At 53.2% G+C, this 23,204-nt stretch overlaps 5 protein-coding genes across 5 annotated transcripts; 3 read left to right on the top strand and 2 right to left on the bottom strand.

Annotated features, from left to right (window-relative positions):
- Window positions 1-1,262: 1,262 nt before the first annotated feature.
- Window positions 1,263-2,733, top strand: MRS44_007929 (uncharacterized protein; the record flags this gene model as incomplete). The annotated part of the gene is made up of 7 exons (XM_065620706.1): window positions 1,263-1,348; window positions 1,406-1,505; window positions 1,571-2,120; window positions 2,167-2,214; window positions 2,269-2,349; window positions 2,401-2,535; window positions 2,588-2,733. 7 exons carry the CDS (start codon window positions 1,263-1,265, stop codon window positions 2,731-2,733), a joined length of 1,146 nt encoding a protein of 381 aa, XP_065476778.1.
- A 2,593-nt stretch (window positions 2,734-5,326) lies between these two features.
- Window positions 5,327-6,182, top strand: MRS44_007928 (uncharacterized protein; the record flags this gene model as incomplete). Its single annotated transcript, XM_046275945.2, has 4 exons — window positions 5,327-5,501; window positions 5,564-5,768; window positions 5,839-6,047; window positions 6,100-6,182. The coding sequence occupies 4 exons, from the start codon at window positions 5,327-5,329 to the stop codon at window positions 6,180-6,182; spliced, it is 672 nt and encodes a 223-aa protein (XP_046134057.1).
- A 1,962-nt stretch (window positions 6,183-8,144) lies between these two features.
- Window positions 8,145-11,164, top strand: MRS44_007927 (uncharacterized protein; the record flags this gene model as incomplete). Its single annotated transcript, XM_046281062.2, has 2 exons — window positions 8,145-8,436; window positions 8,490-11,164. The coding sequence occupies 2 exons, from the start codon at window positions 8,145-8,147 to the stop codon at window positions 11,162-11,164; spliced, it is 2,967 nt and encodes a 988-aa protein (XP_046134058.2).
- A 280-nt stretch (window positions 11,165-11,444) lies between these two features.
- MRS44_007926 (uncharacterized protein) lies at window positions 11,445-13,310 on the bottom strand (the record flags this gene model as incomplete). Its single annotated transcript, XM_065620705.1, has 1 exon — window positions 11,445-13,310. One exon carries the CDS (start codon window positions 13,308-13,310, stop codon window positions 11,445-11,447), a length of 1,866 nt encoding a protein of 621 aa, XP_065476777.1.
- Window positions 13,311-13,535: 225 nt separating this feature from the next.
- MRS44_007925 (uncharacterized protein) lies at window positions 13,536-15,554 on the bottom strand (the record flags this gene model as incomplete). The annotated part of the gene is made up of 2 exons (XM_065620704.1): window positions 13,536-14,830; window positions 14,963-15,554. 2 exons carry the CDS (start codon window positions 15,552-15,554, stop codon window positions 13,536-13,538), a joined length of 1,887 nt encoding a protein of 628 aa, XP_065476776.1.
- Between the last annotated feature and the right edge of the window lie 7,650 nt (window positions 15,555-23,204).

Here is a 23,204-nt window from a genome sequence, read left to right as displayed (position 1 = left end):
TCCGCTAGATCAGGGCCATGATGCGCTTCGGTTCATGCTGATTCTTGGCCTCTTTGGTGTACTGTAAGAATTCTAGGCTCGTATCCAGGACCTATGGAACGACGCATCAGGGTGGTGTGAACATCTAGAGTATCTCGCTCGTAACTGTAGCTATTTGTCGCCGGTCTTATAGTGGTGACATGTTACGCTGGATTGGGATAATATTCTCCTACTCGTGATGGTCTTGATGGTGATTTTCGTGGTCCGTTCCACGACATGGCATCGGAACGGGTGTTGTGTGTAGCCACTTGATAATTGCCCATGGATGGCATGACGAAGCTTGATTCTCTCGAAGCACCGAGACTACGCCACCTATTTAAAGGCAATTATCGTAAGGAACAAATTAGAGATAACATAAAGATAACTGTCTAATCATGAAACCAAAGATCATGTAATTTATCACGAATCCAGGGTAAGCCAAGATAAAACGAGGGATCCATGATGGATGTTCAAAAGACCCACTCATCCCGGACGTGGACGGCATTCGGATTCCATTATAGGGGCTGTCTGCCGCTGAAGCCGCTGAAGGACGCCGGGCGGCGGGCCCTGTGGAGCGCCTGGAGAGCACGAGAATAGTGGGGGAGGCGGCCCTGAATCGTTTCGGGGACCCTGCACCTACCTACCTAGTGGACGCACGCACTGGGCTCCAGCTTTGCTAAGCCAACGAGAATCTAGGCTTTTTTTGTATGCTGAGAGGGAAAGTGCTGAGCTGTCGCAATGTTGACAATGTAGTATTTTCTGGCCGGCTCCATTATCCCTCTCGTCGCTCTGCCATCTCACGACCTGACCTGGCCGTCTTCACCAATTGGCACCGGAGCCGCCACACACTCGTTTCTACCTTAGTCTTGCTGCTGAACCTTGATCAACGCGAACAGAACATTGCATTGTTGATATTGAGCGCCGTCTTAGACACGCTAGACCCCTTTCGCGACGACCTCAGTTCCCCCAAAGCCGCCAACAAACCCCTGTCCGTAGCCATTTCAGCGTCATATCTGTCCCCGGAGGAAAAAGACGAGGGACAAACTTTTGCCTCTGGACAACGGCGATTGCGACGACGGCTGCGACATCGGCCACCACCAAGGGACAGCAGAGCCACGTGGCTTACGACGACTATCGTGCCGACGACTGCTGCTGCTGCGACGGGAGCTCTTGGATCATACACACGACGGACGACTTGACCTCGACGATTGGGTGGTGACGACGGTCCACCCGAAGCACTCGCCATGCTTCTCCCACACGGCGGGCTCAACTGGAAAGCCGCAAAGGCCCAGATGCCCCCGAGCAGAGTACTGCGTTCCAACTTGACACGGTCGCGCCTGTTGCTCCTTATCGGTGTAACTGGCATCATAGTACTACTATACCGCAGTATTCGAGGAACACCCCGGGACCGCAAGAGTATGGCCAAGACTCGGCACGGCCTGTCCAAGAAATCCTTAGCTGACCGAGTTCCAGTGTTCGCTGCTGGGGTCCGAATAAGTCCCCCATGGAGATGACGCCGAACGAACATGCCGTGTGGAATGCTCACATGCAGACACCCGTCATCTTCAACCACCATAAGCCGCTCAAGGTCGAATCTCCCACGATCCAGCACATCGACCTGAACCCCATAACCTCGAGCCATCAAGCCCTCATCAGGAACGAGCGGATACTCATCCTGACACCCCTGAAGGATGCTGCTCCCTTCCTCGCCAACTACTTCAAGCTCATTGCCGAGCTCACCTATCCCCATCGCCTGATCGACCTCGCCTTCTTGATCTCCGACTCGAAAGACGATACACTGGCTGTCCTGGCGTCTGAACTGGACCACCTACAAAAGCGGAAAGACGAGGTCCCGTTCAACAGCATTACGGTCGTCGAGAAGAACTTTCATTTCCACCTGAGCCAGAATGCAGACCAGAGACATGCGTTCGAGGTCCAGGCTCCTCGGCGCAAAGCCATGGCCAAGGCCAGGAACTATCTCCTGGCCACCGCCTTGAAGCCCGAGCACTCCTGGGTGTATTGGCGTGATGTGGATATTGAGCAGGCCCCAAGGCGGATCATCGAGGACTTTATTGCACATGACAAAGATGTCCTCGTCCCCAGTATGTTTGTGCCCTTTCTGGGTAGAGGCGAAACTAACTGTTCTAGATATCTGGTTCCACCGTTTCGAGAAGGGTGTTGATATTGAGGGTCGATGTAAGTGATCCATATCTAGTCAATGACTTTCCCCATACTTACATCCACGGATAGTCGACTACAACTCCTGGATCGAATCGGACAAAGGTCGCAAACTCGCCGATAGCTTGCCCAAAGATACCGTCATCGTTGAGGGTCAGTAATACCAATACGCGGGCTGGAACTATTCTAACAGCATGCATATAGGCTACAAGGAGTTTGACACTGGACGCCAATATATGGCCAAGATGGGCAATTGGCGTGACAACAAAGACTTCGAAGTTGAACTTGATGGCATTGGTGGCGTCAACATCCTTGTCAAGGCTGACGTCCATCGATCTGGTTCGTTACCACTGAGAGCTGAGCCAGGGGCAGTGACTGACATGTTCTACAGGCATTAACTTCCCATGCTATGCCTTTGAAAACCAGGCTGAGACCGAAGGCTTTGCCAAGATGGCCAAGCGTGCTGGATACGATGTCATTGGCCTCCCCAACTACATCGTCTGGCACTATGACACGCAGGAAAAGGGCAACAAGTAAAATGCTCGAACCAACGGCTCAGGCTCGAGTTGATCTCCTACGCCTCAGCACCTTCCTCTGAGAAGGGAAGGGAAGGGAAGGCTGGTCCTTGGACCTGCAACTCTATACGTGGACCCATGACGTTACGCGTGTTAACGTTTCCAACTTTCAGCGGCTTCGATACAGATTACCGAGCCGAGCATGGCGAGCGCAACAACCATCTTGGCGTTCTCCAGGCAACTTGTTCCATTTCATTTCGACTCGACCCGTCGCGTCTTTAATACGGTCATGCTGGCGCTATGGGATTTTCAGGAGGTGGGGTGGGCCAAAAGCGAACCAGATGCTTTTCTGTAATATTTGAATACTGGTTGTCTATTGTCAAGATTGGGTTGTGATGGATTGAATTGGGTTTGAGAAGCACCAGAAGAAGCAACACGAGTGTAGATAGAGACTTGGCGAGTCCTGGTGGGTGGATGCGGTTGGCGGAGTCTGGAGCAGATTTGCAAATAGACAACACAACATAATTTGTACATTGAACAGGACCGCCTTGGCTTGGCCCTTGACCATTCTTGAGTTCGACTTTGTGCTGCATCTCCAAGTGACGGCCTGTTTGTGTTGCCTGATGAGGTTGACCAGGCATCTGCCCCCGACTATACGCAAGCCAATATCATTCCTCTTTCCCAATCCTACTCTAATATTTCGGCCGTTCTAATAACGTTGATGATATAGAAAGCCTGTTATTACCCCTCTTAAAGGTAACCAGGGTTGCAGAGGCTGGTGCCTGATCTTTTCATCTAGTAGAACGGTCTGTCCCACCATCTCTGCTCATGCGACATGATCACCGTCAACTATCTCGTGCACAATATTGGCCAAGAAAAGCCGAACCGCAATTTCGTCCCGTTCAGGGATCTCGGTAGATGCCTAACAGAAGAAAATCGCGGTTGCGTAATGGAACAAAGCAACGACAAGATAAATGCCAGGGGGTATCGTCATCAGATGGGGGAGAACCAGAGAGAAATGTAATTTGAAATGAATTTTTAAGATTATACCAAGATATCCTTGATTACTTTGGAGGGCTATGGTGGTAAGTGTGAGCGTGAGTTGAAGATATAACCAGGCCAAGGGGCCGAGAGCGTAATGAGGGAAGCCAAAGTGTCTTGTGAGTTTCACTTCACTTGCGAAAAACGAACATTTGCTATCACATGTAAAAAATAGTGTGCCTTGAGTCTCCCTAATCAGGCAGCCTCCAGGTCCCGTCTTCATCAATGGGGAACTGAGTGTAAGAGCGAAATTGGAGGGCGACACAAACTCACAAAGCATTTATCGTCGGCTAACAGTGACATAAGTGTCTAAAACACAGACGCAATCTTACATAGGCAGAATAATGGCATCTTATCTGATCGTGAAATGCCACCTTGACTTGAAAACTTGGGGTCGTCTGGTGATTGGCCGATGGGGTTGCTAGGTGGGAATAGCTTCACCTCTGACTCGGAGAGGTGGCTCGCGTGACCCAAGCATGTGGTTCCGTGAAAAGCTCGAGACGCTGACATATCCGCGTACATCCTGTGAGAGGGGTGTATAGAGTAGCTCAACATTTACAGAAAAAGAACAGGAAAAATGGCATTCGGATCTTCTAGCAATGTAGACGTGAAATAACCCTTGGTCAAGAATAATCTCGACTATCAATCATCGGAAAGCCCCCAATGAAATGATGGTCTTGTCAGTCTAGCTTGTACAAGTAAGGGCGTGGGCGAATCATACCCTTCTTACCTCAGGTACTCAGACCCACTCACTAAGCGCTCAGATCAAGTGCTTCTGTGAGAGGGCCTGAGTGGTTTCCGACGCGTTTTGGTGTGAGTGCGACTGGCTCTTTCGTGGTGATATTGCACAAGAACGGGTTCCAATTCAACAAAAAAACACATGAGCAGATACCTGGGGCCTGTAGGATTTTATGAAATATTAACTGTAAAGAAAAGTGTCGAATGAAGGCGCTATGCCTTGATGGCGTTCACTTCTCCTCTGCATAGCCGCACTCACTGCACCCATTTCGTATGGGAGATAGTCGCACTCGCACCAAAACACGTCGGAAACCACTCAGGCCCTCTCACAGAAGCACGTGATCTGTGCGCTTAGTGAGTGGGTCTGAGTACCTGAGGTAATACCCTTCATCTCGGGTTGGCCATGTGAAATATTGCGTCACATGATCGGGAAAATCTCGGACAAAGGCAACGAGTGCCGTCATCCTCCCGCGAACTGGCACAGGCAACGATAAGAGTCCTCGCAGGCTGCCTCGACCCAACCTTGTCAACCACCAACCAAAACACCAGACATAACGACGACGCTGACGACGACCAAGGCCGAACGGAGCGGTATACTTGGATCCCTCGACTGTCCCGAGTCCGTGTACGTCTGCCTTTTTTTCTCTGGCAACCTGCACCACCTCAAGAGCACCTTTCGGCCCAACCCCACTATCCCAGTCCGAGTCGAGGCCCCCGTCCGTTACGCCATTTTCCGGATCGACTTGCTCTTCGAGAGGAAATAGGACTCTTGCTCCTCATCCTCTCTCCTCCTCCTCCTCCATCAATAACCCGACACAACAACAACTACCAGAACCATGTGGGGCTGGTTTGGCGGTGGCGCGGCGCAGAAGCGCAAGGACACCCCCAAGAATGCGATCCTCGGTCTGCGCGCGCAGCTGGAGATGCTGCAGAAGCGCGAGAGGCATCTCCAGACACAGATTGATGAGCAGGACGCCATCGCTCGCAAGAACGTCAACACAAACAAGAATGGTATGCGGCCCTCACTGGAGCAACGGGACAATGCGGGGCAGAGATGCTGATGGAGATGACAGCGGCCAAGGCGGCCTTGAGGCGTAAGAAGACACATGAGCACTCGCTCGACCAGACCGTCTCGCAGATAGGGACACTGGAGCAGCAAATCAACGCGATCGAGTCGGCCAACATCAACCGGGAGACCCTGGTGGCGATGGAGAAGGCCAGCCAGGCCATGGCACAGATCCACGGAAAGCTTACACCGGAGAAGGTGGACGAGACAATGTGCGTCCCTGAACCCCTTCCCCGACTTTTGCCGTTTGCGAAGAAGACATTTTCTGATTTCTTGATACAGGGAGAAATTGCGAGAGCACAATGCCATGAGCGAAGAGATTGTCGCCGCCATGACCAACGCCACTATCGGCGACTACGTCGACGACGTCGATCTGGAAGAGGAGTTGGAGCAGCTACAACAGGAGCAGCTCGACGAGCAAATGCTCACGACAGGCAACGTGCCCGTGTCGGATGCAGTACACAAGATGCCCACGCCGGTAAACACAGAGCGTAAGTACCCCGAGCGGGACGTTGGTCTTGTAATAAAACTAACATGTGGCAGCTCAATCGAGCAAGAAGCAGGCTGTGGAGGAAGACGACGAAGAGGCCGAGTTGCGAAAGTTGCAGGCTGAGATGGCCATGTGAGGTGACTGTTGAGCGGCTTCGGTTGTTGCATAGCATCTGGTTGGTTGGGATTTGAGCGCGGGACCACATACATTTACGCCGACTCTCCTCGCTAACAAGAGGCGAATGGAAGGGAAAGGGGGGAGGAAGAGGATGGTCTGTGAACCCCCTCGTGTCCTACAGGTCTTGTTTTATTCTGTTGGGTGTTCTGTCGGCGTTGGCGTCTGAGGCTGTTGCTGATGCTTGTTGGTTGCAAACCACTGTCCATCTTTGCCCTTTTGGTACTGGCATTAACATCGCGCTCTTCATCTCGGCGACGTTTCGCTTGATGGTTCTGCAGGCGGTGTAGGATGTGAACGCCGGGCCAGGGATATCGGTGACGCTTGGTGGTGAGCTTTCAGATGGCAGAGAATCTAGATCTTTAATGCGAATAAATCATGTAACATTCGTGCAAATGGGACGTTGCCGAGTTTGAACGGCGGACATCAGCTGAACATGTCTGCCCAGCCCGACTTGTAAGTTGTGAGTGACAAGGGGCGGAACCGCAGAGCGAGCATCTTGGCGAACTCCCATATGATATGACGGAGTCCACGTCAAGAAGGCCCAAAAACCAGGCCCCATGTCAAGGTATGGAAAAGCAGCACGATCGACATGTTCTCTGGCTACCAGAAGCACAGGCAGGGCTTGATGTGGCCACCTCGCTGTCCAGATGTGTGGGTCGGGCCGCTTTCTTTTTGAATTGATGGCGGGATCTCTATCTCGTCACCGAAACAAGGCCCAGCCGAAGGAACGGGTGATCCTGATTGCTTGGATAATCTAATCTCGTCTCGAGAGATCTCGCAATGGGCCGAGTGGAGAGCTTGGTTCTTTCAGCCGGGCCGTTGGGCAGCCCCCTTCAGGTAGGTTGGATGTTAGTTGCCTTTCCATGTTAGAGCTGCGGAAGGATGCCGCAAGGACTGAGAGAGACGTGGGAGCCCAAAACCAAGTACCCGGAGACAGCAAGTCGGCCAGGCGCCTTCAACTGAGTCCGAAACTTGGGGCCAAGGGTCGTCACATTTTGCTGGATCTGCAGAAAGAAAGTGGCCTGCGCCGAGAAGGCCTGCATTTCGAGGTTACAGCGCCGCCGCCATTGGACGGAGGTGTATCACGTGATGACTCAGAGCCTGTTTCTGGTTGGATGGTTGGCTCTCAGCGACTGGCGCCGTAGTGGAGCCCCCTCCCGCGTTTAAGCGGCGCCTAAGGGAAACGGGTCAGCCTCAGCCACTCATGGTGCGAACCCTAACCGCCGCCGCGAACGTCGTGGGTCTCAGCCTGGGGTCGCCTCTCCTCCCTTCAACGGCGGTCGACTGACATGTACTGTTGGCGCTGCAGGCTGCAGCAGGCGGAGAGGCCATTTTCCCTTCGAAAATAACCCTTCCCGGTTCCAACCTTTTTCTTTCCTTTTGCAACCATGACGCAGAGACTCCCCCGGTACCATGCGGGACCTCGTGGCCCGCCCTGGCGGCTCTGTGACCGTCGTAGGCCCTCGAGCTGAGGGAGGCTTGCAGGACTCACAACGCCATGTAGGCCAGCAAGCGCTGACCTACCTTGGGAGCCTTGTCGCGGAACTTTGCGGGGGTGTAGCAGCACGGCGGCTGGGAGAGTAGGCCAGGTGTGATTCGGTTCATATGTCTCCCATGTTTCCAACCTAACCCCCGGTGATGGTGTTTCGCAATTCTTCCCTCTCTCTCTTTGTTCCTTTCACTCCATATGCTGTGTGTCCGTCGTTAACTCCCACAAGACCGTTTTTTTTCCTTTTCTTATTTTTCCTTGGTCTTAATATTTCTCTTGTGGTATTGTTGCGGCTTCTCATGAATACACTCCGTTGAGATGCTGGCCATCTCTCTTAATAGGATCCCCTTCCTTTTAGGTGTGTTAACGCTGACGCCACCCAAATACTGTGGTCGAGACTGATAGTCTACTCTTTAGATGTTTCTTTGTAGAATGGCCAGAAGGCCATTTTTCTTCCCCTCGCCATGGTTAATCTTCTATACGACCGCCGTGTTGGCAGCTAGCCTACCGAGCGAAGCCGGGCGCTATATCCCCAGCTGCGCAGAGGAATGTTTCGCCTCGTTCCTCTCAGTCAACTATGCGTCCACAGGCTGCGATAGCAACCTGACGATGGACTGCATGTGCTCTCGGATAGGAGCTACGGGCTTTACACTAGGCGAGGGCGCAATGCAATGTATCTCTGCTGAGCGATCAGTTGGATACTGTTCAGAGAGGGAAGCAAGCGGTACGTCTTACACGGATAAAGAAAGCAAAGATCCAAGACTTACAGCAACACAGACCGGGTAATAGAATTGGCGTACGATATGTGCAATGGACGGCCCGATGCCATCAGCCCGACACAACGCACCATTACAGCAACGCTCGTTTTGGCCCCCTCAGGAGGAGTCATCACATTCCCATCCGTGACAGTCACTGAACCCATTGAACCTACTGCGTCCAATGTACCGCACCATAGAAGCTCCAGTACTTCATCTTCTCAAACATTACCGACGACCCTCGTTGTCGACACATCGTCGCCTCCTCCGCTGCCCATTACGAGAACATCTACGAAACGGTCGGCAAGCAAGGATCGCGATACTACCACTTCAGACGAAGAATCGGAATATCCCACGGATATTGCATTCATCACCGAACCGCCGACTTCTTCAGGTGCCTCGACCGACGATCCGACTACCTTGTCGACCATTTTTACCTCGACATCAACGACAGAAACAGCGGCCACCACGTCCACTGAGGCGCCAGCTGGCGGCGCTGGTGGCAAGGATAAAGATGATAAGGACTCAGGAAAGCTCTCCAGTGAGCAAGTTGCTGGTATCTCGGTCGGTGTCCTCGCTGCTGCCGGGGTCGCTGCCGGAGCTATTGTGCTGGCGAGGTACTACCGCCGCAAGAACCACCCCAAGGCCAAGACCGGATTCCTCCCCATGCGAGATACCTGGGGATACAAACCGGAAGACCCTAGGAATGGCGGTGGACATGACTCCTGGATGATCCATCAGATGCGCCCGACCCTCGATCCATCAGTTCCTCCACCACCACCACCCGCTTATAACAGGAAGAGCCTCAGACCCAGCACCCTTGGTCTGGCAATCTCACCAGCCCCCTCAAGTCGTACCGCCCACTCATCGCCCCTAAGAAGGATATCCAAGTTGCTCCCAGCAAAGCCAGTTCTGCCAAGCCTTCCCCTCAAGATCAACAAGGAAAAGTCCCCTCCTCTACTCCAGCCAGAATGGGACGACCATGAACACCACAATGTCGGCTCGTCTAGTCAAGAGAACGTCTCTCACATGCCAGCACCGCCGGCGCTCTCTTCAGCTGCAGGTGTAGGCTCCCCGTCGAGAACCAAGCCGACACCACCTAAGCTGCACATCACCACGGCCAGCAACGCCGGCCGCAGGAGCAGCAACAACAACCGCGAGAGCAACGTGACCGAGTTTGAAGAGGACCGGACCTCGTTCTCGGCAAACACCAACTCGACGCAGGTCTGGCGGCCGCCGCCGACGACGCCCATCTCTGCGGGCACGTTCTATGTTGCTGACCAGTACGGGAACTGGGTTCTTGGTAATTCTAAACGCGCGTCTGTCATTGCTCGAGGCTCACAAGGCTCCAAAGAGTCGCAGGAGGGTGTGCCGCCAAAGCCGCCGCCCAAGGATGACAACATGTCGTCTGCTGGTCTGGCCAGGTCTCGATCTCTCGCTCCCGCGGCAGAGATCCGTCCCGCGGGCGTGCCGCCAAAGGAGAAGCCCGCTGGCCCTCGCCCTCAGTATCCGTCTCCTTTCTTCTCGTCTCAGAACCATCCTCGGCGGAACATGACTACGCGTCGCTCCATGACCCGGAACCTGACTCGGCCGCGTGAAGACTCGAGCAGCAGTAATGTCACCACCATCACCACCTCATCCGAAGAACCCGCTCCTGTGCCTGCTGTAGCCGCCCTATCCCAGGAGCAGCAGGCCACACTCTCACCCGTTGTCGAGTCTCCTCCCCGTCAACCCAGGATCCCGCCTCGAGACCCCCGACGGATGAGCCAGATGAGTGACTACAACAGGAGATCTGGTCCGCCTACGCGCCAGGTTGTCTACCATCCTCCAGGACAGCCCAGCCCGACGCTGGGAATGATGCAAACTCCACAGCAACAGCAACTGAACGAGCCCGAGGTCATTCCAAACGTTGGACTTGAACAGGATTCTCCCTCAATGCGCCTCGTCGACCCTTCTCCTCCACCAAACGAGGATGAGGCCTACAACGCTCAACCCATGAACCCGAACCGTTCTCAGGTCTCTCCTTTCTACTTTGATCCTCCTTACCCTCAACCTCTCAACACTATGCATCAACCTATCAATACTAGTCACGCATCTCAACATCGTCGTTCCGCCTCTGGCTCCCAAGCCCAGACATACCGACCATACCAACGGCCTCCCTCGCATAAGCCGTCTCCTAGATCTCAGTCCAACTGGCAGGCCGCTCAAAGACTGCCCCAGTCCTACCAGTCCTTCCAACAACAGCAACCCATCCATCCACATCAACGACAACCCCCCAACACATCCTTCCAGCGCCAGCCGCCTCAAGGATACCAATCTTTCCAGCCTAACCCCAACCCTCCATACCCGCGCAACTCTGCGTACCAATCGTTCCAATACCAACAACAACAACAACCACAGCCACAGGCCCAGGTCCAGCAGCACTCACAACTTCATCCTTCACGCGTCCAATACCAAACCTACAATCCTTCACCAACCACGAGCCAGCCACGATCAGGCGACTCGACCCTCCTTGCCAAGCGCCTCGGCTCGGACCGTGCCGCCAACATGTCCATAGGCACTGATTCATCCAAAGCCTCCAAATGGCGCCGCGAGGACCCCAACCTGACTCCTCCTGGATTTCCCTTGTCCCCTCACTGGAAGCCGACCTTGACACCAACTCGGCGCGGAGATGACCTGTACCTGAACGTGCAGTAGGGAAAATGAATTTACGCAATGCATCTTTTGTTTGTCAACACATACCAGCATAGTTTATTCCCTTTTCTTTTTTCAAGTAGAAAACCATATTTGTATCATTAGCTACTATCACGCACCAGCTGCTGTAATGAGCCTCAGCCATAGACTGGATGAATATTTGCCGGAACCGCAATGGGAGGTTATTAGGGAAGAAAAGAACATTCTGTATTTGATAAACGTTCATTCTAGGTTCCTAACTTGGTGTCTTCAAGCCCTCGATCGCTCTTCGTGCCTTGAAGCCTCAATCCTTTCTGCTACTGCTTGGTCCCGCTTGTGCCTCGTCTTCATTCTCCTCCTTGACTGTCTGTCCCATGACACATTCTCTCTCAGCAAACTGCCGTGACTGGGCTGGCTCACTCGGCGTCGCCACGGGATCGAGCATGTCTAGTTCCATATCATGGAACGTCTGGTCGCTGCTCTGATTGCTGCGACGGAGACGACTTCCGTGCCTTCTCAAGCTTCCTCGCTTGAAGAGCCCATGATCGTTTCGACGCATGTCATCGATATGATTTTCGAGTGCTGCATCCACAGCATCTAGTCCTTGATCCAATGTGTCACGGTTAAGATGCACACCAGCATCGATAAGCTTGTTCCTCCGCCGGATGTCCTGCCACCGCGTCATGTTGCCCATCTCCAACACATTCATTCGACGATTCTTGCCCATGGGATTGCCCATCATGACAGGCCGCCAGGCGAAATCCTCCTCCATCATGGCTCGTAGGTCGTTGGGCATGGAGGCGCGGCGCTTTGTAGACCGTCGCCGGGCTTGGGTCAACCTGTCCATTTCCTCCGATTTGGATCGAGGTATGATTAGCACGTTTTTGAAGCGGATGAGAACAAGCAATAGTAGAGCTGTCAACAGGAAGAGTATGCCTGCCACAATGCCAGTGGCGACTTGTTGACCAAGCTTTCGCTGGATATGGCCACCCAGCGCAGTTGAACCCGCCGCAAGAACGAAGGCCAGTGAATGGATAATCGCAAACCCTGATGTGACTCTTGGGAAAGACGAGTAGTTGGTTCTTCTCTGGTCTTGACTAGTGGGATCGCGGTGTCGGCCAACCATACCTGGAGACAAGTCTGAAGTGTCAAAAGTCTCCATGATTAAGCCGTTGCACTCGGAGACTGCGAGACAAGATAGGAACCCAATGCACAGGGCAAAGAATGTAGGTGCACCAGCATTGATCGGCGGCCCAGATGAAACAGCAGTGTAGCAGGCGCCGCCTATGGGCAGAGAGACCGTAAAGAGGGCCCGGCGGATGAGATGAGATGACCAGGCAACTTTCTTGTCTAGAGTTTCGCGGCTGGAGTTGACTCGTCGGTTTCGGGACCTGGAGAAGATACTGGCCTTCTGAAAAGGAATAGCAAGAAGGGCTCCAAGCGTGACCGAAGCGACATGAAGGCCAACGTAAGGTGATCTCAGGCGGTAAAATCGCGAGACAAGTGAACCTAGAAGGATGATAACGAGCACCACTTGGGCGTAGATCCACGCGACGTAGATCGCCATCACCGCAAAACCGGGCTGCCGAAGCATCTCAATGGATAGTCGAATCCCATGGTACACCTCTTCACCCCACCACTTGGGGCCTGTTTTGACTCGATGCATCATGATCTCTCCTCGAGCTAGCCGGCGTGAAACATCCTCTCCAGTTCGCACCTCCGCAATAGACCGCCGATAAGGTGATCGACGAACCTCGGGGCATGCGACATTGAGGAGGAGCACCACTGCAATGAACATGATGCTGACATAGAACCCCCACGCCGGCGGATGCCTGTCGATGATGGCTGCCCCGATGAGAAAACCAAGGCCTAGAGATCCAATCCATGACCATGTCCAAATACCGAGCCAAACACCCATGCCTCCTCCATGTCTCCTCGCATCAAACTGGTCAACCACCTCCTGATGAGGATGCTTGCTCATCAACGACGCTCCAAACAGATCTGTCAGAACCGAGTGGAAGTTCATGCTGGCAAACCCAAGCGAGCCTCCCATCAAAGTACGAGAAGCAAGCAGCAACGCCCTCCATGAGGCAGTGTTGGTTAATCTTTGACTGCTGACGGCAATGGCCTGCGGGAAGAGCAAAGGCATTGCAATGATGAGACTCGCCATGATGTATGGCTTTCGGCCATGAAGGAGCGGTAGTGGCCAGAGGAAGAATGACGGCAACGCCAATGCAAGAAAACATCCCGTATTTCCATGAACAGTCAAATGAGATTGATCCACGATGTAGTACTGAATCGATGGGACGAGGCCAGTGTAGATTCCAAGTATGACCCCAATGAGGGCGGTGCTTAGGCAAGCAACCGAGGCGACAAAACGCTTGCGGATGGGCGACTAGTCCCTTGCGATCGGCTGCCGCTTGTGTGACTTTGGAAGACTGAACCCTTGCATGTTGCGTAAACTGACATGGGATCTTCTTCGCAGACTGATCCCGTGCTCGCCGTGGACTTTTCGGTTGGCAACTTCGTGACCAGCGACCACGTCTTGACCAGTGGCATTCCGGCTAGCAGAGGTAGCAGTTGCAGCTTGCTTTTGTAATGGCTGCGCCCCCTGAATGTTTCGATTTGCATTGATCAGGCTCATGAAGATGCTGGCGCCTGTGACATTCCCTTCTGTCAAGGCTCCTTCCTGGCTTTGTTCGGCCTCCAAGAGCCTGCTGGATCGTCGACTTGGACTGTTTTCTGCCGACAACTCCAAAATCTCAACAGGGGGCGGCCGATCTCCCAACATTCTGGTTCTAATGTTCTGATATGCTCCGGAGTAGCTTTTGACAATGTCAGCTAACCGAGGACGCTTAGAAGAGTATGTATAGGACGCTGCATGTTTGTATCCAGGCCTTCTCGGGCAAGGGGCATCGTCCATGTCAGCAATAGACAAGTTAGCACTTTCTTGAGCGCTATGCATCGACTGTTCACTTAAAGAACTCGACCGACGAGGTTCGTTCGAGGGGGAATGCAGCCGATCCTTATGATTATTGACTGCAGCCTCAGACTGGTCAGCAACTTGCGAAGCAAGCGAAAGAGCTTCGCCAAGGAGTCTTTCAAGGTCGCTGATAGCGCGTTTGAACATGAGACTGTCTATTCGAGGTTCTGATCTGCCGGATAGACTGGACTTTCCCGATAGCCTACGAGTAGCTATGTTGCTCGGAAGGACCGGCTCAGAAGGGCGTCGATGGTCGACAAATGATACTTTGGATGATCTCCTTCGGGTTGGGATGTCTGTGAACTTTGGGCTATATTTAGAAGATGAGCCATTCAAATTCTTGAGCCACTGGGTAGTCCGTTTGAAGTCCAGTATGGATCCCAGTGATCTGCGCCGGCTTGACGAATTTGTTGAGCTGGCTCGGGACTTGTCATGCGGAGCCTGGCAAGGAGGTTTTGTTCCGATCTCAAACTGAACCTCACTGCGCGCACCCTTGGACGAACTCATTGACGTGCGGGGTTTGCGTGCTTGACCGTATTCGTTCGGATCTCGGGAGGAAGTGTCATTTCCGTATTCAGATCGGGTTTCTGTATGCTCCAGGCTTGGATCAAAAGCGCAAACCTTGCTTGTCCCACGATATTGCAGGTCTAGGTCGTCTCCAAAATGTTTCCCGTAATCTAGTGGCCAGTAGTTGAAGTCAGGGCGCCCTTTCACACAAAGTTGCTGTCCTCTAATATGAGGGATCGCCCTCTCTTTGCTTGTTTCGTTGGGATCGCCGCTTCGAAGACTTTGGGACTTCTAGTCGCCTCCTAGATGGATATCGGAAGACTCAAACGAACCGTTGTCTGGGAAGGGCCAAATTGGTATTTCATCTTGGCTTGCTTCTTCAACACCGCATGAGTCTGCTGCATCATCATATTCCCGAGAATGTATCGAGGCACCAGGACTTTGAGGTTCAGTTAAAGATTCTAAGCGGATCAAATCCGTAGCTGGAATTGAAAGCAACGACTGCCCATCATGCGGTAGCATGAATGGAGATGGAGTGCCGGGCGCGGATGCGAACCCTTCGGCCGAAAAGGAGTTTTGATTCTCGTGCTCCGCCGCCAGATTGCTGGGTTTGAAAGTCATCTCTTCGGGCTCAGAGACTGGGCTCAGCACTGGAGGGGCTGGACAGTCTTTTTCGACAATCATGGGAACGTTTGCGGAGGTTTTGAGAAGGTTGTGCCGGAAGCCCGAGCCTTGAATTTGCCTCGGCTCATCGAAGTGCTTTGGGTTGTCGACATAGTGCCTCGGCAGGTCCATACCGTCCCTCGGTAGCTCCAACGATGAGCGCCCACTCGGGGCAGGAGTATGATCAAAGTAACTAGTCTCCATCTCAAGTTGCCCCTTGGGCAGCTGAGCTTCGGTGTGACTAAAGAATGTGGAAAACATGGCAGATTTCGGCGTGCCTGGTGTTGGTGAAACAGATGGTGGTGAGATGTGTATCACGGTAACAGGACTGTCTGTCTGGCGGAGATGCGATGGTATTGCTAGCTCTGAGGACATCGGCCGAGTAATGCTTTCGCAAAGCGGGTGCTTGAAGACAGTATTAACGATTATTGGGGGACGTCAGTTGGCGAAGCCAGTTGCTGGGATATTCGACCACTGGACATGAGGGGTTCCAGAGAGTTTCATGTGCGACCAAGATCATGATATCGGATTATAGATATTGCATCGAGCGGTAGAGAAGGTGAATTAGGAAGCGGATGGTGAGGAGGGGGAAAAAGGAAAAGGGAAGGGGTTGGTTGATGAACAATGATGGAGAGGGTTGGATGCATCGTTTGGAGCGATGATGGAGTTGATTACCCTGTTACTTGAGAAATGGCAGGTGCAATTGAGACGACCACTTTTCTTCGTAGCTGCCTGCCTACTGCCTCGTTGTTCTCATGAATGAAGACCTATGTTGTTGCTGCGGGAAAGTGCTTCTTACTCTCCAGCAGGCAAGAACTAGGCATCAAGAGAACAAAACACCAAGGATGACCATCACGACATTTACACTTTGGCTAGTGCTTCCTACGGACTACTGTGCACCACTGTAACTGTGATCATAAGTCGAGACGAATTGATCAGCATTTCTCGCATGACTTGGTGCTCGGTCGCATTTTCGCGACGATGTTACCCCGTCTAAGTGATATCATCCCATGACCATGACCTTGGATTGGAACCTAAGCGCAAGAAGCGCCCTTGTCCATGAAAGCGTCTCTCCCACTTCACGAAAAAACGCCTTGAGCTCCCCACTTAACGTCATACCCCGGCTCTTCTCTTCAAAGAAACCCGCCCGAACGGCGCCGCCTTGGTTTGGGATTGCCGGAGTCGCCACCCGTCAGCAACAGGCCCCGCCGTTCTGACATTGGCTCGGTGCAGGTGCCGAGACACGGCTTCGCTCACCTTGGAACCCTCCTTCACCTTGTTCTCACATCATCCTTCTTCTTTTTCTCTTGGCTCAACGTCCGCCCTGCAGGCCGATCTTCGACACCGAGGCTAGACCTGCATGCATGCAGGCAAAAAAGGTTCCCCGTGCTTAGGCAAGCAGTGACCGACCCTATTCTGTCGATATCTCCGAGCAGGGGGGCATTGAAAATATCCAATTGCATTAGGCAAACACGTCGCTACCGTGGATGGATTGCTTCAAGATCACCACATCATGTATCTCGGATCCGCCACTCTGCTGTGAGATGTTGTTGCTGCTCCTGATCATCACCGTTACCCGAGACATGGGTGATGAGCCGCATCGCATCCGTCTCTGGCATGGCATGGCATGGCATGGCATCGCCTTACGGTGTAATGTAGGTACTGTACCACCGACAAGGGGGCTAAAAACAAGGTCCCGAGGCTTGTCTTCGCCATCCATCTCCAAGCACACCCCTCCATGTTTCCCAAGGCTGCAACACCCAATCCCCAAAACCCCAAACATCCTTGCCCGCCCCGAAACCCATCCGATCGTCTCACACCCCAGCCATCCATTCCATCCATCCATCCCATCCTCCTTGTGCACCGCGCCAGTGCGCCTAATCTGCCCCCCGCGCAACGCGCCTAAACCAGCACCGCCCGCAAATGATACCAGCCTCCAGCCCTCCCTGCGTCTGCGTCAAGGTTGTCTCTCGCTAGCTCGTCTAGTGTCATCCCAGGCTCCGCCAGACTGGTTCCGTTCGGCGAACACATCCATCCCGCGTCGCCCGATCAGGTAACTCACTTTGGGGCGCAGCCTATTAATAGCAGCCGTCCATTTCAGGGCTCAAGCCAAGTTTGAACCCATCCATGAATGAGCGTGCGCTCTGTCGCACCAGAAACGATGGGCCTCGACGCCTCTGCCGAAGCCTCTTCTGCTGCAAGGCTGTGACTATTGATGTGGGTGATTTTGTTTTTAGGCTTGTCTGCCTTGTCAGTCCGACCATGAACTCAGAAATAGCAATCGGGCGCTTGAAAGAGGCCTCCTCTTGCGATGCCGTACACCAGAAGTTGGATTTCAGCTTCAGCCTGACTCTGCGGCTATTGGGGTCCATTCCTGCGTAACTCGAATAGATCCGCCATGATCTCCCTTGCCGGACAACAAGCCCACTTGCGTTAAACTCGGCCACGAGACCGAGGTCTGTGAAACTCGGTGGCAGGCTGGTGGAGAAGACTTGATGTGACTGTGCTTGACCCACTTTGACCGACAATCCCGAGTCACGAGCATGAGTTTCATCTCTGTCTGGACTCGGCCGATTGTAATGCCCTGCACAGTCCGATCCCAGATTAATTTAATAAATTCACGCCAAGAAGCAAGTAGATAGATGAGAGGTTGACAGGATAAATTTCATGTTTCTATAGGATCCATTTTGGGAACACCAGCGCCCCAATCCCTGCTGTCGTTTGTGAATGTCCTTGTTCGCGACAAGGGGACTGCAGCCTGCGCAGTCCATCTGAATTGATAGTACAACATCGTGATAATGTATGAGACTCTGGAGAATCAAACCGGAAAATGCCGGCGAAAGAGACAAAGCCCAAGAAAGAGTACAAATGGGGGTAACAAGGAGACTTCCCTGCCAAAGAAAGAAACAACATCTAGCCAGCCAAACATCGTCTCCGTCTTTTGCAAACAAGAACCCTGGCCAGACCCTGCCAGTTCGAAATGCAAAACGCCCAAGATATAATCCAATAACCCTAGAAGAACGGATCACCCAGTCTCAAAAAGGGTGTCCAAGAAGTGAAAAGAAGAAAGGACCAGCAGAAGTGGTCGAGCAGCCAGAAGCCAATTCCAGTGGCATCGCTAAGTCCAGCGCTCAAGAAGAAAAATCCAACCGTCCAAAAGGGCCGCGAGGCCTTCAGCATATGCTGATCAAGGATATAACCAATGTCCATGTTTTGCGTCGTCATTCCATGACTTGTTTCCAGCCAAGCGAGAAAAAAGAGCCCCAAAATCAACCCATCGCTGTGCAGAAGAAAAGGAAAAGGAAAGCCCTGGAAAGTATGAGAAGAGAGATTTGAGACCGTCGACAAATGCCCAATGCAACCAGCCGGAAAAGAGGAGAATCGTGTCATGCGAGGAGAAGGCCGTAATGTGAGAGGAGGATACAGCGCCACAAAAAGTCGAGGCTGAATCCGTTTGCTTCATGGTCAAGTAGAGGCGTTTGGTCATGATTGTAATCGTATCAATGTCGTAGTCTCGTTGCCATGTCTTTGGTAACGTCGTTGCAAGCCTTATGGCGAGAGAGGACGGCAAGAGGAGCCGCCGATGGAGGAGAGAATTAAGTATGATATCGAGAAGCGTGCGGAGCGCTCAGATGCCGATGAATCGAAGCCCAAAAGTCAACGACTTAACGGCGGGTTCCAGCAAGTAAGGAGGAGAGTTGCGATGGGTTGAACGAGCAGATGTAGCAAACCCAATCGTCAAACTCAAACCGGATGAGCCGCGGAGAGTGCCATGCTTGGCATCCAGTTACCAAAGACAAGACTGTTCATTGAGAATAGCCACTGTAGTAGCCAGAGTCTGAGTACGCATGATTGCACGGTGATGCGTACTGGGCAGCGTGTCCCGCGTGTGCGCTGCAAGCGTAACCAACAAATATTGTTCGCTGCTCAATGGGGTGGCCAGGACGGCCGTACGATGCACAGCGGTCAATGGCGTGCTGGTAGTAGAGGCATCGGCAGGCCGAGTAGAGCTCAACTAGTTGATAACACATGATGATGATCTTCGGCCTGGATGTTGGCCTGGCGTCGGGTCAAGTGGAGAAGAACGGAGATTGGAGGTGAAGGAGACGTTCAAGCGGTTGTTTCGAGATGTTTGCTCCGGAGTGTGTTGGTTCAAGTCGTCAAAGCCAGGCAGATGAAGTAAGGCGGTTGGTTTGTGGTGATGCGTGAAGTGAGGTAGGTAGGTTGGAGGAGAGGATGGAAGAGAAGGATGGAGACCTCAGGACAAGACAGTGAAGAAGCAAAGGAGAATGGCTTGCTTTATGAATGCTGTGAATAAAAGGATAGATGATGAGTGAGGATAGAAGCTATTAGCGTCTCGAGGCATCGCAACCTTATAGGCCTTGCTTGTAGCCTGGAGGACAGTAGGACCATGATACCGACACACCCCTACGTAGGGCGGAGGGCGTGAAAGAAACCCCCCGGACTGGCATCAAGGCATCAGTGACGCCAGAGACGCCAGTGAGAATGCGAGAGAGAGAGATAGCCGCAACTGGTGTCTGACTGTCATGACAGGTGACATAGGCTCCTCGTAGGCGTGGGGAAGACCAAGACCCACAGAGCCAAAGGTCCATAGCAAAAGATGCCTTGGGCTTGGGCTTGGCCATTGGAAAGAATGACAGGGGGTGGGGGGTCCATTCATTCGGATGGGGAGGCTTTGGAGGCTTTGACCCTTTGACCATTTGGGCCATGTGTGTCGAGCGCCCTGTGCCATGATCTGTCCTGGGATCCTAGAGAGTCCTGCTTGTCCGTCCCGGAACGCTTCTGAGGTAGGTATGAGCGAGCACGGGCTGGCTTGTAAGGCGCAGCACGGTGTGGATGAGGTGTAGCCTGGGTACCCGTACCGGGGTGCAGGGGTACAGGGAACAAGCTGCCAAGAACAAGTGAGAAGTGGTTCCAGATATCCTCGGCGTGAGGAGTCACCATTGGCCTGTGGCAGAGTTGAGCTGCAGAAAGAGCTGACGGACGGCCAGGGGCCCTGATGACGGACTTGCAACCACGCCGGCCGGACTGTGTTGCTGCTGCTGCGCTACTGTAGCTATGTACGGCACTGCACAGTACCAATCTCTCCACGGTCGGCCGAGGCGCCAAGTTTCTAGACGGTCTCGGAGGAAGCTTGTGATGGCGACCGTGTCATTGTCGCGATTGACGAGCCGCCGTCGAGATTGAATTGGCGCGGGATGATGAATTGGTCGGAGAGAGCAGTTGCGGTGCGCGGAAGCTACGGATTATGCCCTGCGCGCGCATACGTAATGAGCCGCGCCTGTATTGAGGAAGCTCAAGGCTCAAAGCAACCTACCTTACGCGCAAGGCGATGACGAAGGAGAAAAAGAAGTTGTAGCGAGAACAAAGGTCGCTTCGCTTCCATCCGTCACATAGCATCCCGCGTAGGTGCAGAAAAGAGGGTGCAATTGCGTCAGAACTTTGGGACTTTGGAGCCCGAGTTAGTCATTCACTAGAAGGCAATGGTTCGCCCGGTGGCTTTGGCCTGCAACTTCCTTCACGAGATCACACGTGCCCCAGGCAGGCCAGGCAGAGATATCCGCAGCTTCCACTGATAACTCTGGTTTCACCTCTCCATCACACCCACAAGCCGGCAGCAAGGCTTTGCTTTGATGAGTCTTGTTTGTTGTGCGACAAGGAGTTGACAGGACGGGGCCATTTCACCTTGGCTCCATGCTTGCTTGCGACAACTGAAAAGACCCCCCAGCCACGCAAACTGGCCATTGATGCCTATGGATGGATGCCTTTCTGCAGCGCCAGAAGAGGCGACGCAACCTCGTCCCTTCCGCAGCATTCCTCCGTCGTCTCCGGCGACCGACCACATCCGTGATACACGCTCCTTCTTCTGCCGCTTCCGAACAAAGAAAACGTCCCCGGCGGCTGACCGACGATGTGCGAGAGACTTTGACCAGCACGCCAATCAGAGACTGTGGACGCTGGGTTAGCGACTCTTCAGCACTGATCCCTGTTAGTCGGCACTTGTTGGTGGTGGTAGTGGGTGTCGGGGGCATGCTGCGCCCATCGCCCTGACCCTAGCGGTTCTCTTCTCTCCATCAGTCGGGTCCGTCTGGCTCCTCGATCCCAACATGGTGTCTCGTTTCCTGTTTCGTTTCTGGTGCAGTGGTGTTGCAGAAGGAGACGCCACGAGCCCAACTCCACGGTCCATGGGCAGGGAATCTTGGCTGCCGACTGGCCGCCCAGTCTTCATGGGTCTGGATCCGGGAGCCATGTCAACGGTGCAGGAGGGATTCAGGGATTCCGGATTGACGACTTGCTGTTGCTTCCAGGCATCCTAACGTCGTGCATCTGCAACTTCTATTAATTCACCTCCTCTGTATCGTGATTGGCTCATCATCTCTCCCGTATCGATCCATACCGGCAGGGCTGCATTAAGGGGTACAGAATTGCAGGCAGTCTATTGTGTTAGTGAATCGAGCTGACTTTGCCTTGCAGGTCTTCTCGGCGCTATTATCACATCGATATTTCGGGTGCCGTCCATTCGCAACCCGGATGCCCCTTTCGAGAACGGGGATGCAGCATCGTTGCATATCCCGCGCTTCGCATACAAACAAGTCACTTCTCTTACTCTGGCAATACTTGGAAGTGTCTGGAATTGGGTGCCACACTCTTATCCCCAATTCTCTTGCTGACAGCCACAGCAGAGTGATCCCTGTCTCCCATAGGGCTGTGTCCGCAGTCAACCCCGACCTTGGCAATGCTTGCCCACTTGCTTGCTTCTTGTCGTTGGTTCTTACTGGTTCCGGCCGAAGCTACGGTGCCTGGAAAAGGCGTTCATACAGTACGTATAATGACCACTTACATACCCTTCATCGTAATTCACACGATGTACGTATTGAAAGCTGATATGCATGTCTCGATATGACTACAGACAGTTGACTGTTTTTCAAGCGCAAGGGCTGTGGACAAGTCGACAAATGGTGTACTCGACAACCCTCGCTTGAAATCCTTATCGATCCTTTTCGGGGGTTATCATGGTTGCGTCTGATGATCCAGATCGCCCGTGGCTCCCCTCCTTCACCAGAACGCCGGAAACTGGGTGGCCCATCAATCAGGCCTGGTACGCAGCGTTTCGGTGCAACTGACATGCATCACACCACCTCTTGGGATAAAGACTATCGGGCATGTACTGCACTGTGCCGCGCAGTACGTAGATGCTGGCCAGTCAGCACGTCAGTCATGCCCATACCAGCCACCGGTTGCTTGTCAAATGTGGAGGCAGCCCGCCTAGCCTTGCATTGGCGACTTAGCAGACACCAGTATTTCTTGTACCTTTCGCACAGTCTTCTGTACATCTACCTTAAAGGGAATGCTGACATGTTCCGGCAGTTTTCCCAACCCCTGCCTCATATCTGGTTGACGACGATGCTCCGATTGGGCTAGAGGTTCAGGGTTGCCTGGCGCTTCGACTATCTTGGGACGACATCTGCACACTCGCCCGCCTCACGTGGGCTCTGAGTAACCAAATTGCTGACAAGGCCTCCCGTGGGTTGGGAACTGTGTAAGAGGATGCATCGGGATACAGGACCGACGAAACGACTCTGACAAGCGTCAATGTCTGTTCTGCAGAGAATCGCTCAAGCATCAGCGGGGACAACTCTTCAGAACAAAAGTCGACGTCGGCTACACAAGCCTCGGCCCCTGGCGGATCTTTTGCTGCAAGTTGTCAAAGTCGGATTATTAACTTCAACACCATGTAATTCTACCACTGTACCCACACCAACTGCGGTCCGTTGCCGTTCACATGTCTCACCCAGCAGACACCCTTGAAAAGGAGAGAAGCCAATCGATCCTAATTCAGGAGGGCCTTGTCTCAGATGCCCAATTTCATTCTGCCGTTTCTCCTGGGCG

The sequence above is a fragment of the Fusarium solani genome (assembly GCF_023522795.1).
Source record: "Fusarium solani strain SB1 chromosome Unknown bctg00000004, whole genome shotgun sequence".
In the NCBI taxonomy this organism is placed as follows: Eukaryota; Fungi; Ascomycota; class Sordariomycetes; order Hypocreales; family Nectriaceae; genus Fusarium; species Fusarium solani.
The sequence above is the reverse complement of the archived record's forward strand: the minus strand, read 5'-3'. Positions and strand labels throughout refer to the sequence as shown.